The following is an 18,676-nucleotide window of genomic DNA, read 5'->3' as shown; positions in this document are numbered from 1 at the left end:
AGAGTTCCGGCAAGACTAACAACTAGATGACCGGTGCTGGTTTCCTGCTACATCTTGAACTTTCCACCTGTCCAAATACCCAGATGATAAGCTTCTCCTCTGCATCGTGGATGGTAGAACACTGTCTATTATTTGTTAACCTCATAAAATGTTTCAGCTACACTATGTGCTCGAGTAGTAGTAGCTCGATCATCATTCGTTGTCCTGCATGCTCAATTATGACATGGAAACATATTAGACAGTAGTTGGGGAAAGTAGGTTTTTGTTTTTGATATGTCTATATAGTGCTAATAAAAGAACAACTTGTACTGAAAAGAAAACGAAAATACTTGCACGTACTCATCTGAAATACAAGTATCGATTTTGCAAGGATTTGATGTACATAAAGTTCATGTTTTTGTCAAATGTAAGAAATCACTGTCGCTTTACGCATCCCGAACTCAAGAAGGACCGGTCAGAGCAACAGCCCGGTCTCCGTTGCCATTGAAGACACAGTTCGCATCCGGTGTGCGTGGACCCCTTTCCATGTTGGAAGTCTTAGCATCGATGGAAGGTTTGGATTTGGCCAAGGCAAATAAATGGGTCTCACCGAAGTGGCCGTGGAGAGTGATTCCTTCCTGTACTGTCATCAGAGAACCGGAAGATGGAGCAAAGAAAAGCCATCTGACTCGAGAGTCTCTGGTTTGAGGAAGCAGAATACCCCCTCCCCTCTTTTCATGTGAAAGATATATATATATATATATATATATATATATATATATATATATATATATATATATAGAAAGAAAAGAAAAATATAAGATTTATTGCCTGGTTGATGAAATATATATATACAAGTATAAAAAAAATAACATGGGAGGAAAATTTTGTTCTGAGTTGTCTAAGGAATTATCAAATATTTATCCTTTAAATATATATATTTTTGATAACTCTGACGCTTTATGGGCAAATTTAATATTTCATCTCCATTTTTACTTCATTATTAAGGTTCATTTTTAGTGGATCTGTATTTACCTGATTTGTAGATACTATCTGTTGGTGAACAAATGTATCGTGGTTGGTGAATCAGCATGGCTAGGTCCACGGGTCGATGTTGAGAGTTCTTTATTGGTTGAGCTGGATGCCGAGGTAGGTCGGGCCTTCACGACGGGATGTTAGTCAACGTTTATTGATCCAAGCGTCGTTCTCGGGATAGGTGACAGCTCGCCCTCATTCATTAGATGGTGATTTATGAGTCGAGGCGCTCGTGGCTTAGGGTGACCGCTTTCCTGCAAAAAAGGCTTTCGTCGAGTGATTCCCGACTTTGGCCTCTCTAACGAGCAAGTCAGTTGTGGGTGTAATTGTTTTCCTTCCCTCTGGCCGGATGTCGGTCAGAGGTCTTTATACTATTGTCCAAGGGTCAGTCGCACATGGATTGACATGATGAACGTACCAAACAATACCTTAGTATGGATTCTGACTTGACGTGTGACATCAGCTGTGACGTGTCTTGGACCCAAAATAGACCCTATCACTACCTACGTCTATGATATTTTATTTAGTCATATAAAAGATCGATCAATTAGGTTTGAAGGTGAATTGGATACGAGGAATCTCGACGCTGCACTTACCATATGAAGCTCACGAGAAAGATTAAATGGTTCTTGATCAACTCCAAATCATTCGAAACTAACAAGTGTTCTTCGGAGGACCATTTACAGGCGGAAAAACCACACTTTGGTGGATATATTTTATTTCGAGAGTTGACGCGGGCTCCACACGGCTCATCTTGGGTCCCGTGGACACGTGCGAGAGCGGCCCCCACGTGCCCCGAGCCGCCCGGCGCTCCATCCTCCCCTCTTTTTTTTATCTCCAGAGCACCAAAAACACCGGATTCCCTCCGCTCGCGACGCACTTGAGTGGGTCCCACGTTGCAACTCTGTTCTTCATCCGGGCACGTGTTCTCATCGTCGTTCGATGATTACAGCCGATCATGAGAGTGGTAATAACGAAATCAAATAAATATGTATAAAATTCGAGTCGCCAAAACGGAAATAGAAAATATTTTCACAGCCGGTAAAGTCTGTGTCAGTAGAATAACGAAGAAGCTTATTATTATATTGAAAACTCGACAGGGAGGGAGGAGAAAGAAAAGAAACTGTGAGAAAAAAAAAGGGGAAAAATCTCGTCTTTCTTCTTCTACTTCTCTCCTTCTGCTTCTTCCTTCAAAGAAACCCAAGATTTCTTCGATTTAATTTGGTTCTTCCGAGCTTTCCTCCTCCTCCTCCTCCTCCTCCTCCTCTCCCATGTAAGGCTAGAGTTGGAGTTCTGTGAGACTACGACGACCTTCTTGTCTCCCTGCGATTTCTGGCGACGTATCCTTGGCTGCCCAACGCAGATGAAGTCCCGCCGGATAACCCTCGCCTCATCCTCCTTGTCCTTCCTAGTCCTCCTCTTGGCCTCGATCTCCGCCTCCGGTGGCGGCGGGGATCTGGACGCTCGCCAGGCGGAGAGATCCGCCCTTCTCCAGTTCAAGAGCTCCGTCCTGGCAGACCCCGCTGGTCTCCTCCACGGATGGGGCTCCTCCGCGGACCACTGCTCCTGGCCCGGCGTTTCCTGCGACGGCCGATCCCGAGTCGTCTCCCTTAACATCTCCGCGAAAGGTGGCTCTTCCCCGCTCCCTTGCTCCCGATCCGGTCCTTATCGGCTGAGTTGCGGCGATCCCGGCCGGAGGATGGCCGGAAGGCTGAGCGCAGCCGTCGGGAGCCTATCCGAGCTCAGGGTGCTCTCCTTGCCCTTCCATGGTTTTGATGGCGAGATCCCTGACGAGATCTGGGGTTTGGAGAAGCTGGAAGTGATTGATCTCGAAGGAAACTCGCTCTCGGGTGGCCTGCCCTCGCGTTTCCCTCGCCGGTTGCGTGAGCTAAGTCTGGCTTCCAATTTGATCAAAGGTGAGATTCCTCCCTCCCTCTCGAGATGTGTAGATTTAGAAACCCTAGACCTCTCAGGCAACCAGATCAACGGAACGATTCCAGGATTTCTTGGTGGTTTCTCCAAACTTGAAGAACTGTATCTCGCTTTTAATCGGCTTGATGGGTCAATTCCGGATGAGATTGGAGATGGGTGCCGAAATCTCCAAATCTTGGACTTGTCTGGAAATTCCTTGTTTGGAAGCATTCCGTCCAATTTAGGCAACTGCACCGAGTTGCGAGTCCTATTGCTATTCTCCAACCTTTTGGATGGTCCCATTCCTTCTGATCTTGGTCGATTGAATAAGCTTCAAGTTTTGGATGTCTCGAGGAACAGTTTGAGTGGATTCGTACCTGAGGACCTAGGGAACTGCCTAGAATTGACTGTCATTGTTCTTCTTAATCTTTATGATCCAATTCCGGAGGAGGTAGCTTCGACTTCTGTTGATATAGATGAATTCAATTGTTTCCAAGGGAGACTTGCTGAAAACATCACTGTTCTGCCAAAGCTTAGGGTGCTTTGGGCCCCAAGGGCAAAATTTCAAGGCAAGATTCCTAGCAATTGGGGTACCTGCGAGAACTTGGAAATGGTTAATTTGGGCCAGAATCTTTTTACAGGACCAATACCTAAAGCTTATGGTCAGTGCAGAAATCTTAGATTTCTTGATCTGAGCTCAAACAGTTTGACAGGTTGGCTTGAGGAGGATCTTCCTGTGCCATGTATGGATTTCTTTAATGTCAGTGGAAATCAGTTGTCTGCCTCCATCCCAAGGTTTGCTCACAAGGAATGCTTCTTATATCAGTTCCCTAGAGATGACCTATCCTCAGCTTATTTTTCATTTTTTGCGTATAAGAGCCGCACAGGACTTAACTTGCCCATATTTGAATCTGGTGGTGAATCTGCTATATATCATAATTTTGGAAAGAACAATTTTACGGGTAGTCTACTTTCTTTACCATTGGCCACTAATGGGTACGCTAACCAGACTGTTTATGCATTTTTGGCTAATGACAACCACCTTTTTGGGTCGCTGAATGGCATTATTGTAGAAAAGTGCAACAAAGTGAATCATTTGATAATCGACTTAAGCAACAACATGGTGCGTGGTGGGTTTACACAAGAAATAGGTACAACATGCAAGTCTCTTGTGGTTCTGGATGTTGCCAATAATCAGATATCGGGAACAATCCCTGCAACTATTGGGTTATTGTGGAATCTTGTTAGCCTGGATCTAAGTAGGAATCAGATGCAGGGTGAGATTCCTGCCACCATTAAACAGTTAAAAAGCTTGACTTATCTGTCGTTATCTGATAACAATTTAAGTGGCCGCATTCCTTCTGGCATTGATCAGTTGCAATCACTGAAGGTTTTGGATCTCTCATCAAATTCCCTTACAGGTGATATTCCTAGCGATCTTGTGAAGATGTCAAATCTTACTACTCTGTTACTCAACAACAATAAACTTTTTGGGAATATCCCTTCTGCTTTTGCTAATGTGACATCGCTTACTAAGTTCAATGTTTCATATAATAATTTATCTGGACCGTTGCCTTTAAATGCCAGTACACTGAGATGTGATAGTGTCCTTGGCAACCCTTTACTCCAATCTTGTCATATATACTCTCTCTCTGTTCCGTCATCTGATTTGCAAGGAAGCAGCCAGAACTCGCAACCATATTCTGAGTCACCACCAAACGGCTCACCAAATGATAGCGGTGGTGGTGGATTTAGTTCTATCGAAATTGCTTCAATCGCATCAGCATCAGCTATAGTCTCAGTCCTCCTAGCTCTGATAGTCCTCTATATTTACACAAGGAAGTGTGCACCTAGGTCCACCACTCGGTCTTCTGGAAGAAAAGAAGTGACTGTTTTTGTCGATATTGGGGTTCCTTTGAATTATGAGAGTGTTGTGCGAGCCACTGGGGGTTTCAATGCAAGCAATTGCATTGGAAGTGGAGGTTTTGGGGCCACATACAAGGCTGAGATTTCACCAGGGGTCTTGGTGGCTATAAAGAGGCTTGCAGTAGGGAGATTTCAAGGTGCTCAACAGTTCCATGCAGAGATCAAAACACTTGGAAGATGGCGGCATCCTAATCTTGTGACACTAATAGGTTATCACATTAGTGACACTGAGATGTTTTTGATATATAATTATCTCCCTGGAGGTAATTTGGAGAGATTTATACAAGAAAGGTCAAGAAGGCCTGTGGATTGGAGGATGCTTCACAAGATTGCTTTAGACGTGGCGTGTGCACTTGCTTATCTGCATGACACATGTGTGCCTCGTATCCTCCACCGGGATGTTAAACCTAGCAATATATTGCTGGATAATGAATTCAATGCTTATCTCTCTGACTTTGGACTGGCTAGGCTTCTAGGAAATTCTGAGACCCATGCAACCACTGGTGTCGCTGGAACATTTGGTTATGTTGCTCCTGAGTATGCCATGACATGTCGTGTTTCTGATAAAGCAGATGTATATAGCTACGGTGTGGTACTGCTGGAATTAATTTCAGATAAAAAAGCACTAGATCCTTCCTTCTCTCCATATGGTAATGGTTTCAACATAGTTACTTGGGCATGCATGCTGCTGCAAAAAGGCCGGGCCCGTGAGTTTTTCACCGAGGGGCTTTGGGATGTGGCTCCCCATGATGATTTGGTAGAGACCCTACACTTGGGTGTCAAGTGTACTGTTGACTCACTGTCTATTAGACCCACTATGAAGCAAGTTGTTCAACGTTTGAAGGAAATCCAACCTCCACATTTTGGGCACAATCAACATACTTAGAGAGGTATGACATGCTATATATTCTTGGATATGAAGATTTAGCTACAGTTTGTGTACCATATGATATATCTTTTCAGTTGCTGATTCTGTGCTGTCGACTGTTGTTACATTTGGCTATTACTAGAAAATAGGGCAGCCATGTTTTATCTAGACCGATTATTAAGCTTGTGTATTTTCATGCTTCCAAATCATACATGCTTTAGAGATACTATACTCTTAATTCTTGCAGGTAAAAAAGATTTTTCCCCTGTGTAGCTTTATGCACAGGAAAAATATGTGGATGATATTAGACTTTGTCAAAGAAGAAAAGAAAACAGATTTTTGTAATGCTTTTATGATTACAACTCTTATTTTTATTCTATAAAATCTAGACAACTTGGACAATCGGTAGTGAACATGTAGGCAGAGTTTGAAGATGAAACTGATGAAGAATTATGATGGCCTATATATTTTTTATTTTTTTTTGCAGTCTCTACTTCAAAGATGGGTCCTGCATAATATGGGAGGGTAATGGTTCGTATCTGTCTGGAAACTTTTCACCATTTCTACTTCTTGTTTCTCATCAGTAGTAAAAGTGTCTTAAAATTCAATAACAGGTGATATGAGACATTCTCCACACTGAAGTAATTGAGCTGTTTTAAGGTTGCAACACCAAGGAGTTTTGTCCAAGTAAGTTTCTTTATATGATATTGCTGGTATAGTCACCATCTTGCAGATGTTTTTTCTTCATATAACCTGTCAGAGTGGGGTGCATTTTTTTCTTTCTCTACATTTACTTGGTAACAAGGGCTATAATAGTCATTATTCAAATATTTTCTACAGAGAGTGGTGAAAAGATCGTGTTCTCTTATAAATAGATAAAAATGTGAAAATGTATGTAAATGCACTTAATTTATACAGTTAAATTGTCATTATATCTTATGCATTTGTGCTACCTTTCTTTAATCAAACCGTAACTTTTACCTTCATATATTTCTATATTCTCTCCTATGCATATTACATAAGTTTTGATTTTTCATTCTCTGATATATTGTAAAAATTAAATTTTAATTTCTAAAAATCTAATCACTTTTTTTAAGCTCTCTGATCTAGTTACACCATATGTTGTTTTGATTAAAAAAATTCTTTACCCTAGCATGACTGATCCATAAAATCAACATAGGTAGGGAATTGCTTGCAACATTACCATTGTATTCTTACAAATCTGAGCATGCTAATATTATATGGAATTCAAGCATCATCTCAAGGTTTTTTTGAAACTAATGTACATCTAATATACAAACTATACCATGTCCGGCGCATGATATTTTGATGATCTAAAGCTCGCTAGTCAGCAAGCTCTTATCTTTTTTGTTCTCTTCTATTTCTCACTTCTCTATTTTCTTGAATCTTCTGAAATCATATTAAGTTTTTGCTATTGAACATTTCCCACAACACATTACGAGAACTTTCCAGTCCAATTCAGTTTATTTTTTATTTATTCAGGTCCCAATTTGATACTATACCTCTGGACAGCAGATGTGCATCATGTAAAATCTATTAGCAACCACTGAATAGACTATGATCTGAAATGGTCAATGACTATGGGTGACTACTTCAGGTTGTCACCTGATAGCATAGCTCTGGACAACAGGTGTGCATTGTAACAAAGCTATTGGTCCCAGCTGGATACCTGCAGTGATTGGTTAGTATGGCAACCACGTACACCAACCATGATGATTTTGATTCCAACAATCATCTAATTCGACAAATGAAGCATATTTAAAAAGGTGGGTGGCAAGAAGGATTCCTGCCAGTTGCTTATTACTCCTAAATGTGTAGTTGTTAGACCAAGTAGCCTGTTGGTCCATTAACTAATGTAGACCAAGAAGCATATTTAAAAAGTCATAAATGCTTAAACTTAAAATCATCCCTCAGAGAACAATCTCCTGTAATGGGATTATTCAGATATTGCAATCTCTTTGGTCCATGGCTTTAGAATCATTCTTTGCAGAAGTACACAAGGTAATCTCCATTCTAACATGTTTGTGCACATAAGAGGCTCACAAAGCTGCTACAGTAACTATTATCATGACCTTGAGTAGCCTATGACCCTATTAGCACAGGGAGATAAAAGTTTGGCCATGGTGGTGTTGCCTTCCTTGCGTAATCCCATATTATTATACATACATACATACATACATCTTGTCTAAAGATGTCAAGCTTCCTAGGTTATGATGGTTTATCATGAATATGCCCCATATATTTTTTCAGTTGCCTGCTTCTTAGGAATTTACAAAAGAGTCATCATGAATATGCCCCATATATTTTTCAGTTGCCTGCTGCATAGGAATTTACAAAGGAGTTGCGAGTAATAGGAGCCAGAGGAAGTAAGTAATGATTAAAGGAATCATCAAGACAGGACTTTTCAGAAGTTCATAATGGTGCATAAGGTTTCAAGAGGCTGTTAGTGGAGTATCATTGAATAATGACAATTACTGAGCGGGAAAGTCCAGATATGAAACTTGTAAATTAGTGTGTGGGAAACTTCTGTTGCATTATCATTGAATAATGACGATTACCTATAGAAATTATTACCAATTTGGAAACAAAACCGTTACATGATTGTGCTGCTCACTGACTAACAATATACTGCCCCTCTAGCCATTGGTTTGCCTATTGGGCTTATAGGAAGAAGGGTTACCAATTCCACAAGGTTGGAAAGTCTGCATCAAGAAATCCATCTATCTAGACTTCATGTGGAAGTTAATCATTGTGGCCTGCATTTTACTCTATAAATCTATGGATTTCTTCTCCCTAATCTGAACACTTAGGATGTTAAGATCTATGGATTTGTTTACCCTACAATCTTTCTTTTCTTTCTTCTATTTAATATGCAATTATAACATTTTCAACCATGGGAATTCTGGTTGCATATATTATTCCAGCTAAGTAGCGGGCTTTGGTCCAATAGTAAGACTTTATGACATGGAAGACAAGGTTCTAATTGTGGTTCGCTTTATCGATCCTTACTGATGCACCAACCAGCCATCGGTATGGTATGTACCAATTCATATCAGCGTATCGACACACAGTATGGTGGGGCATACTGATAGACCGGTATGTACCGCTCATATTGGTCTTTTGTTGGACTGATACATACTGCCCGTATCAGGCGGTATACCGTGGCGTGGTGAACCTTGGTTATAATCATGGTGATATAAAATAACCTTTGACAGAGAAAGATTCTTTTATTTAAATAAAGATGAAAAAAAATAGAGGAAGAAGAAGATAATAACAAAAGGATAATTATAATCCTTGCTCTATCTCGAGGAGAGAACTCCTTGGATGAAGACCTCATACCTTTATACATATTGCATGTGTACGATAGATTCATCGAGAAAACATATATGACCTTGCACTGCTCATAAATAACGTGAGAAAATAATTTATTCTTCATTAATTCATATTGTTAATGTTCTCATTACAATCACCTTATCCTTTTTTTGCAACACAAGTGTAAGAAGAAAAAATAAGAATAAAATATAATCGTATTAATGTAAATCAAATAAATAATTCTTTATCTTCCCCATAGAAGATAAATTTTTAGATTCACCTCATCAATTTTTTTTTTCTTGGTTGATAGTCTTCCTTTTTTGTAACTAGATAATTCTTTTATTTTTTATTTTCTTTCATTTTCTTCTCTTTAATCAATTTAAGAAATAAAACTAAAGTATCCTAGATATTGCCACATAACAACTTGTAGAATTTGCAAGATTCCTTAAACTAATAAAAACTGTACTGCAATATGTTTTGTATCTTGGGCTTTCACTCCATAGAAGTTCACCCCAAGTTCACATAATTGAAATGGCCAGTTAAATTCCTACATAGCGAAAATGAATGATGCAGGATATTCTTAGTCCTTTCTTATTTAAATAAGATTTTTTATAGTTTAAGGAATCTTTGGCATGTGGCAACACGTAGAATATTTCTAATTTTGTTTCCTAAATTGATTAGTAAGAAGAAAATGAAAGTAAATGAAGAAAAAAGAAAAAGAATTATTTAGTTTTAAGAAAAAATAAAATCAAACATTGAGAAAGAAGATTACTTGGCGAGCCAATCTGGAAACTTTTCTTCAAGCAGGTAAAAAATAGTTTATTTGATTAGCATTAATATGATTGTTTTTTCTTTTTTGTCAATAAAAACAGAGTCAAAAGATTATGATGGAAACATCGGGGAGATGAATCAATGAAATATGAGTCCTTTTCTCACGTTATATGTTAGTGGTGTTAGATCATATTTCATGACATAAATCCATTATCAACGTATGAGAAGTGCAAAGATGCGAGATCTACATTCCAAGAATTCTCTCATTGAGATAGAAATAGTATGATAGTTATCAGGTTTCTGTTCTTATTATCTTCTTGTTATTATCTTTCTTCTCTATTTTTTGTCCTGTATTATCACAGAAAAAACCTTAATCTGTTGATTATGAGCTCATCCTACATCATGTGGCCATGGCAGTATAGAATCTGCAGCATAACCTACTTATAAAATATTCTGGGAGAATGTTACAATTGCAAAGTATGAATATTATTTTGGTATTTGACTTGGTTACTAGATTTGCTATATCAATAAACAAGATCTGCCAATCATATCAATCTTACAAGCAGCTTCTGACATTAGATATCATGTAAACTGCATCTTTTCTATTAGCAGATCCTGTTAAAATTCTTTTAGAAGCTCATTACTATGGATGCTGCTTATCATAATTAATTCTCTTCGTATATAATAAAATGAAAATGGGAGTGGATTTGGGTTGTTGGGCTGAAATTGAGATGAGAAACGATAAAGGACCTGTGACTAAGGTAGACTGAGATATTAAAACATATAATAATCTCAAAACGTGGACAGATTTCTTTAATTGATATTTGTAGTGGGTGTTCTATAAATGTATCTCTATAAAGTTTCTTATTAGCTTGATACCTTGCAAATTCACAATGTTTGTACTTTGTACCCTATAAATCTTGTTTATTGTGAGCAAAACCCTGCATTTACCTCACATTCAATATCCTAGAATTAACTATAGTTTCATTAGATCATAAGTAAACAAACAGGTGAGGTTGTGAATTGCCCTTACCATCTTGTTTGTTAAAAGAAATTATATGGGACCATGTTTTTGACTTTTCATTAAATTTTTGTACCTACAGCAAAGGTGTAAAACTTATGTTTGTAGGTTGTTTTGAATGTGATATGCAAGCATTTTGTAATGGTGCAGGGAATATACATTGAAAAGGCAACCGTGCAATGGACTTACAGATTGTTTCTTTTAGCAAATTTTAGTAACCAGTAGTGGCAGTGATGCTTCGTTGTAACAAACAGAATTATCATTTAAACTGAATTGATTAAATAATGAATCAATACTTATTTGTTCTTCCTGCAGAAGATCTGAGAGTTCTTTGAAGGGACAAATGTGGCCATTTTCTTGCGTGTAGCAGCGTACATATCCTTTGTCATGCTTTTACAGGTCAATTTCCCTGATATCAGGTTTTGGTTCCTGTACTGAGAGAAGTTTTCTCTGTCGAAGATGAATGAGGAACTTCTCTAGGACCATAGCCACAGTATTTAAGTGGCTTGTATCTTGGAATGCACAAAGGAGACAAAGCCTATTATGCTTTTCCACAAATCCAGTCAGGTCAGCAAGCTTTATGTTGCTTATGGAAGTCTTGGCTTATTGCAGATGGATTCTGGATTTATCGTGCAAGTGGTTGTGCAGCATGTCAATCTCCGTATCAGGTTTTGGCACAGAAGGCTACCTAGGTTGGTCTAATGCTGCAGCATCTGTAAATAATGAAACCATGATCTCATTGAAAGACCAAAAGAATCTTAATGTAAGAAAATCTCATTGTAAGGGTGTGTAGATCTTTTCTCCATTTTGATCCGGCAAGAAGTGTCAATTTGAAAGTGCAAGTATAGCTGCATTTTTTATCACTAAGCTGATGGTATTATATTGCAACCAAGGCCTACCACATCAAATATCGGGTTGGTGAAACTGATACTTACCATTGTACTCATAGGTTCTTGACCAGTGTATCATTTTTTGGCGATATCCATTGGTACAGATCAATGTATCACCCAGTTTATAAGAATCATATCGATTGGTTCGAAACCAAGATTGTAAACCTTGCTATCACGCAGGGTTATAATTAACTGTAACTTCTGATAACAATTAGTTGATTTGCTTTAAGTTTGATAACCTTAGATCATATTTGTCTTCTCAGGATTCTTCAGTCGTAACTATAAATTTAAAATTGTCTGAAGCTACTATTATCGTTATGGAGTTGGTTTGTGGACATGAGGGGGTGGTGTATTCAAATCTCATGTTTTATTGTCCCCTCGAAAATTGTAAGTATTTTGTATAGTCTTAAGTTGCCTTAAAATTTTATGTTGTGCTAACTTTATTAGCACTCATTTTTCAGAGTCATTGTCATGGGCATAGAATGAGAGTTTATGTGTGGGATATTTATATCCTTGAAGAAGTAAATAGGATAGTTTTAGATGAGGCACATGGTATTTTTTATATCTAGATGTTGGTGCAGGTCAAAGACAAACAGAAGATTATATCAACATGACTGTGGAGTTTCTATGCCTCAATGACTAGATTATCCAGCTAAATTTTGTATGGGAGATTTCAATGTTGGTGCAGGTCAAAGAGAAACAGAAGATTATATCAACATTACTGCTTCCTGATTTTAGACCACTTGAAATGTTAAGATGTTCTATCACTAGAACATCGCTTGGCCAATTTTATGAGGTGATCCTTTGTTAACTTGTTCTGCTGACTTCTACCGGTGCTTAAAATCCTTCTCCTATTGGATTGCTCGGCCATAATATTTCTTTAATGTTAATGGCGGCTCATACTTGATTCTGTAATTTAGTTGGACAGGAATTGTTTCTCGGGTGGACATCGACGATCACCGTTGCCCCCCTGCCTGCTATTCTTTCATCGAATTTTCAGGTATTCCTTCGCCATTTTCCTTCAGTTCTGCCCAATCTTATAGGAGGAATTTGCGCTACATTCCGAGCCTTAGACTAATCCCCCTGACATCATTCTGTGCTTCGAGACCTGCGAACGTGACTCCTCCGTCTTCGAGACCTGCGAAGCAGAAGTTAGTGCCCGACTTCGAATCGGTCGCAGATAACAACTGATGGGTCCCACATGTTGCCGAGTCCTGGGAAGTGTTCCTCCCAAGCAGAATGAGTTGGGTGTTCCAACCGCGACATTCTACCAGCCACCACTGGACTGTACCGAGAAGTGTGGGGTCCACATAATCTTATCGTGCCTGATGAGGTCGACCGCGAACTGCGTCGTCCTTTGGACGGCCTAGAATTCGCGTGTTTTGCAGCCACGTCTGGCTGTGGGATTCCTCGATCGATCTTCGTGGAGGAAAGCGTCAGCGATGGCCAGGATTACTTGAACACGTGTCCAAAAATTAGAAAGGGTCAGCGACGGCGCGTATCTACGCGTAGAATCTTTCTGAAACTGGCCCGTTTGATTTGGTTAGGTTGGACGACGGAAGGACACACGCTTTCACCTTCGGCCGTAGAATAACCCGCCTTGCTTACCCACACACTCAGATATCCGGCCCCATATATTCGTCACGGGTATTGTACACGGGTGAGTTGATCCGATTGATTCACTGTTGCCGATTGATTCACTGTTGAAGATGCAGGGCTTTTATGTGGTGACAGAGAGTCGATGTTTATATCTCTCCTCGTAGATCGATCTTAAGTAGGTTGTTAATGATCGTTAACGGCGGTTGGTTCGTCTGCTCTGGACGACACAGGCCGACTCTTCACCGCGTTGGGACGCCTATGTACAATCCCGAGCGGCACGGTTAAATTATTAAAAGAGATGATAATTCACTAAGTCAGAAGTAATTATGATAGGTATTGGATCTTATAGATAAGATCAAATAAGAGCCAATGAGAAATTATTGAGTAGAGATCTACTAATCCAAGAGGCTTTGGTAGTTGGTTGGAGATCTAGTACCCAATAGGACATGATCCATTATGGTTAAATTGATAGAGACTTCTATAAATAGGAGAGAACCAAAGTGACATATTCTAGACCCTTTTTGCCAACCATCTTCTATTCTCTTACCTCTCTCTCCTTCTCAGTTGATAGCCCTAGTTTGGGGTGTATGGACAACAAGAAGGTCTAGCCCTTTCTTGATCACTTGGTGCATACGGAGAGAAAAATCGTGTAGCGATTTGATGGAACCAAAGGGGCATATTATAGAGATCCACTAATCCAAGAGGCTTGTGTAGTTGGTTGAAAATCCAGTACCCAATAGGGCATGATCCATTATGATTAAGTTAACAAAGACCTCTATAAATAGGAGGGAACCAAAGGGGCATATTGTCAATCCTTTTTTGTTGCCACCTCTTATTTTCCTACCTCTCTCTCCTTCTTAGCTGACAGCCCTAGTTTAGGGCATGTGGACAATAAGAAGATCTAGCCCCTTTTTTATTACCTAGTGCGCATGGAGAGAAAGATCGTGTAGCAATTTGATAAGTGTCTTCGCCATATCTACTATGTGGATCACCGTTAAAGAGGAGAATAATTGATCTCATTCATCCACTTCTATAGATCTTAGATTTTACAGGGATATATGATCTCTCTAAATAACAAATCTCACTTGATACGCATGGTTTCGATTTTGTATTTTGTTTTGCGTACTAATCTTTGCACGACGATGTAGCGCAAAATCTAGTTTGCATCAAAATCTAAACTTAGTTTGCATCAAAACGAGTCCTCGTAAACTTAGTTTGCATCAAAATCTAAATCTGTTGTCATGCTTGCTGATGTAATTGAAGACATCAGTTATTGCTCCTCGCGAGCTAACTTTCGAGTCGCAGATTTTTCTGCTTCTCCTTGTGCAATTTAAAGTTGTAACTTTGATGTGAGAGTCAAAGAAAAAAAAAGACGAACTTAGAAATCTAGACTTGTTTGCTTACATGCCTGGCTGGGTCACTTTCCTTGCTGATTTGGATCGCACATCCTCCGCTGCTTTTTTGGCATGCCTTGTTCCCTTTACCTGCTAACATCACAATGTGCCATGTCGCAAGCACAGCCCAATCTCTGGACCGAAACCCTACACGGTAGTCTCCTGATCCACAGTGATCGGGTGGCTACTTGGATCACAACAGTTCTTCCTCTGCTGCACCAGATTCGGCCATCAGAACGAATGCCTATGCCTGTTGCTGTACTGCCTATAACTGATTCAAGCTCAATGATAGTGAACACATAAATGGTGTTTCCCACGAACGGCTCTCGTTTCTTTTTCCTCTACGACCATCTCTTTCCATGGAAAAGCCTACTCAACCACGCTTCTTCGTCTCCCCCGGAAGGTGATGGTGTTATGGCCTTCATGCACTTTAATCCAACAACCAAAACGTAAGAGACAAGGATGGTAAGAAGTCGGTGAACAAGATGGTGGAATTAGTTCCTGATGTCCTTGATGTGAGATGTTCAGTAGGGATTTCGCTGCTTGGTAGCCGTGATCCAAGAAGACTGAATGAAAGGTGCACAAGGGGGATTTACGCAATCATAGAACCATAGAATATCTCGGAGGATCGATTTTGCGATCCAACATCAAGAAAAGAGGCCGCGTTTGGTGGTTTCGTGTTCTTCTTTTGCTTGTGTTTATAACGACGAAAAGGTATGAGTTGTTGGCTTTGGTCTATTCTCCCGTGCTTCTCTAAAAGAAGGAAACGCAAGAAGATTTCATTTATGTCGCAGCATGTCCGAGGAAACATATTGCTTGTCCTTCTGCACTCGAACGCTGCTGGGTTTGGGTTAGTGTGCTCCAACCGAACTCATGAAAGAATATTCTCCTTGGCTCTTTGCAATCAAAGTAAGAAAAAAGCACTGTCCATCTGCAGTAGATTTCATAACCAAAGAAGATTACCTGTCTTGTTGTTGACTTTTCCTTTCCCAGGTAATGGATTCGACTCTTTGTTTGGACCAGCAGCACCGGAGAGCGAGAATGCCAACCACAAAATGACATGGTTCTTCAAGATCGAAGTTCCCCCCGAGCAACATCATGTACGTAGCAGCTTGAGATAAGTGTTTCGGCACGAGAACCGTTAGATCTTTCATATATTCTTATTCTGCGTTCGGCTTAGCGGCAAATCTTTGGTACTCACACTGCTTCGAGGATATGTAGCACGATGAGGACACAAAGTTGCGTGGTCCTCCAAACCTAGAGGATGCTCAAAAGGCGTATTGGTCCTCGTGCTACACATGTGGTAGCTCCCTAGGGTTTAAGCACGGGACGGCATCTTTGTGTCGATTTAAATCAAATAAATGAGCTAAAATTCCAGCTCTTTCCTCTTTGGCTTTTCAGGATCTTCATCTATCTAACGTGAGCTTTCAGCTGGGTGAATCAGTTAAACTCGCAAGGTTTTTACCGACGATTAGAACCATCAGATGGCATCTGTATTTGTTTGCATTTATCTTCCTCGATTGTGATCAAGAAAAAAAAAATGCAATAAGTCGAGATATTTCAAGAGATGACAACGCCATCGCGAGACACCGATGAAGATGGTCCCATCTTGAATGGGTACTACCTCCATTATTTTACTGCTGTCGATCATCAACCACCAGAATATGTCCTCGTGGCTTCCTTTCCTGAAGGTGCTAAAGCGTTCTCCTTTAATTAGCCGATTCAGTCCATCAACATATTATTACCTCACCAAGCATGCATATACTAGGGTTCATCATCTTCGGCGATCGATGCTAGAAATCCCTGGCTTTTGCTTAGGGCTTGCACAAACCGAGCATCTCTCTCCTTTCTCCTCGTCGTTCATCATTTCCGAAAGGGTTCGGCGCGAATCGAAGGTAGAACTCTGCCCGTCCTCTTTCCGAAGTGTGTTCTTCGTGTTCCGTCTTTCTCGAATGCTTAATCCCATTAAGACGACAAAGTTGTGGTTCCTGATTGCTGGTCTTTGAATTGTTTCCGAGCAAAGACTCGAAGCAAGCAAGCCAAACAAAAAAAAAAAAAAGCAAGCACCAGAAAGAGGGGGAGATCCACGGCAGTATCAGTTTTCTAGTATTTTTGGTGTATTTCTTGAACATATGATGATATCTATCAATGTTGTTTTGGACTAGTATTTATTTAGGTCATTTAATTTTCTCCAATTTTGTTGTTCATCTCACGATCCTGAGCTCTCACATGGCTACCATGACCGACATATGCATACGGTTTGTGCTCTTGTTGCATGCATATTTGCCACTCTTCTTTCTGTAGAACATACACCATGTTAATCAAACTAACAAAGAAGAATAGAAACGATTTCTCCAACTTGTTATTGCATCTTTTCTATATTTTATATTCTCCTCTCACGAATGAAAGACAATTGTTGCCAAAAATCTCACCTCTCCTTTTTGTTTTGTTTTGTTTTGTTAATGAAAGAACACATGCTCGCCCGATAAACAAACAAGATGTTGATTTCGGAATACCGGTAGATGCAGTTCATCCTGCCGAAGAAGATTTGGGTGGATTGCATTCGTCTGCGACTTCTATTGCGACCTTTTGAGTAACGAAGAAGGGATGATGAAAGGCTTAAGATGATAAATAGATCGAGAGAAAAGGAAATTACGACTAAACAAGAAGGTGTTCCGAGCGATGACATACTCTCAGCCACTTCATCAAGGCTATGGCCGGGACTGAAGGAATCGAGAATCGTGCGTGTTCCTCGTGCGTTCGGAGGAAAAGATCGGCACAGCAAAGTCAGCACCATCAGAGGATTGAGAGACCGGCGTGTTCGGCTTTCGGTCCCGACTGCAATCCAGTTGTATGATCTCCAAGATAAGCTCGGGGTTAACCAACCCAGTAAGGCGGTGGATTGGCTGCTGAATGCTGCACAGCATGAGATCGATAAGCTTCCTCCGCTTCCATTTCCACCAGCGAGCTTCACACGGTTCTGTGGATCACTGCCGATCTCTCAAGGTGCGAATCTGAGTGGTGCATGTACGACGGCGGAGGATGTTGCATGTACGACTCATAGAAATGTGAAGCGTGCAGCAGATGAAATCGGAGACTGTCACCTGGCATTGTTCTCTTCAAAGACAAACGATGAAGGTATAGGGAATAAGGTATTTGAGCCAGTGAAAGTTGCAAGTTTTGCGTTGAGCTCGCGTGCCGGAACAGATGATACGGAAGGAGGCAATTCCATCAGGGTTATGGAGTCGGAAAACGATGGGGTCGGAAGGTATCATGCTCGAGCTTCAGCTGATGTCTCTCTTCCGAGGCCTAATGATTCTTCACTCGCCGGCTTGGGAAGTAATGTGATCTCATACGATTCCTGCTATCACTTGGATTCTGCAAGCTTGGATGGATACTACGAGCATCAGCTCGGAGGTCATCCCGTGCCATCTCCGCTGTCACTGTCTTCGGGATCTCAGCTAGTCTTTTATGCATCCGGAGGAATGCCATCAGTGTTTTCACCATATATGACCACTCTAAATGGCTTAAATCCGGTGCAGTTGAACCACTTTCAGGCGGCAGCTTCACAATCGAGTTCGGCCAATCTTCTTCGGAGTGGCAGCCCAATAATGGTGAGACCTTCACACCCAAGGTCGTCATCCGATCACCACAATCCTTACAATCATCAAACAAACTAGCTGATATCTTTCGGTGCAAGCGAGAGCAGCCAGGCGATCCATGTCAAGCATGTCATGCAATCAAACTGTCGATAAGAACAGCTTCAGATGTCAGGCATTTTGTTCCTCTGTGTGGTTGTCATATCCAACCCAGTTACTTTGTCTTTCATAACCGGTAGATCTCGAGTGTGGATATTCTAGATGTATCCCATTTGCTATTTAGTGTTCTTCGCTCAAATCAAGGACAACTCCATGTCCACATGCATTATGCAGAATGATTTTTATGGGAA

General features: G+C 40.5%; 2 protein-coding genes across 7 annotated transcripts; both read left to right on the top strand.

Moving 5' to 3' along the window:
• Nucleotides 1-2,120: 2,120 nt before the first annotated feature.
• On the top strand, nt 2,121-11,982 carry LOC103991006 (LRR receptor-like serine/threonine-protein kinase RPK2). Of its 6 annotated transcripts, none has more exons than XM_065159611.1 (5): nt 2,121-5,741; nt 6,207-6,250; nt 6,334-6,406; nt 11,160-11,411; nt 11,493-11,982. In XM_065159611.1, exon 1 carries the CDS (start codon nt 2,378-2,380, stop codon nt 5,735-5,737), a length of 3,360 nt encoding a protein of 1,119 aa, XP_065015683.1. In that variant the 5' UTR covers nt 2,121-2,377; the 3' UTR covers nt 5,738-5,741; nt 6,207-6,250; nt 6,334-6,406; nt 11,160-11,411; nt 11,493-11,982. The 6 variants fall into 6 exon arrangements, with proteins under 6 accessions (XP_065015683.1, XP_065015685.1, XP_065015684.1 ...); XM_065159613.1 differs by adding an exon at nt 7,223-7,506 and having other exon boundaries at nt 11,163-11,982; XM_065159612.1 differs by adding an exon at nt 7,223-7,506 and having other exon boundaries at nt 11,160-11,982.
• A 4,499-nt stretch (nt 11,983-16,481) lies between these two features.
• Nucleotides 16,482-18,676, top strand: LOC135581945 (transcription factor TCP5-like). Its single transcript, XM_065161047.1, has 2 exons — nt 16,482-16,622; nt 17,197-18,676. Exon 2 carries the CDS (start codon nt 17,352-17,354, stop codon nt 18,405-18,407), a length of 1,056 nt encoding a protein of 351 aa, XP_065017119.1. The 5' UTR covers nt 16,482-16,622; nt 17,197-17,351; the 3' UTR covers nt 18,408-18,676.

This window comes from Musa acuminata, chromosome BXJ3-7 (genome assembly GCF_036884655.1).
Source record: "Musa acuminata AAA Group cultivar baxijiao chromosome BXJ3-7, Cavendish_Baxijiao_AAA, whole genome shotgun sequence".
Classification (NCBI taxonomy): domain Eukaryota; kingdom Viridiplantae; phylum Streptophyta; class Magnoliopsida; order Zingiberales; family Musaceae; genus Musa; species Musa acuminata.
This window is presented reverse-complemented; position numbering and strand designations above follow the sequence as displayed.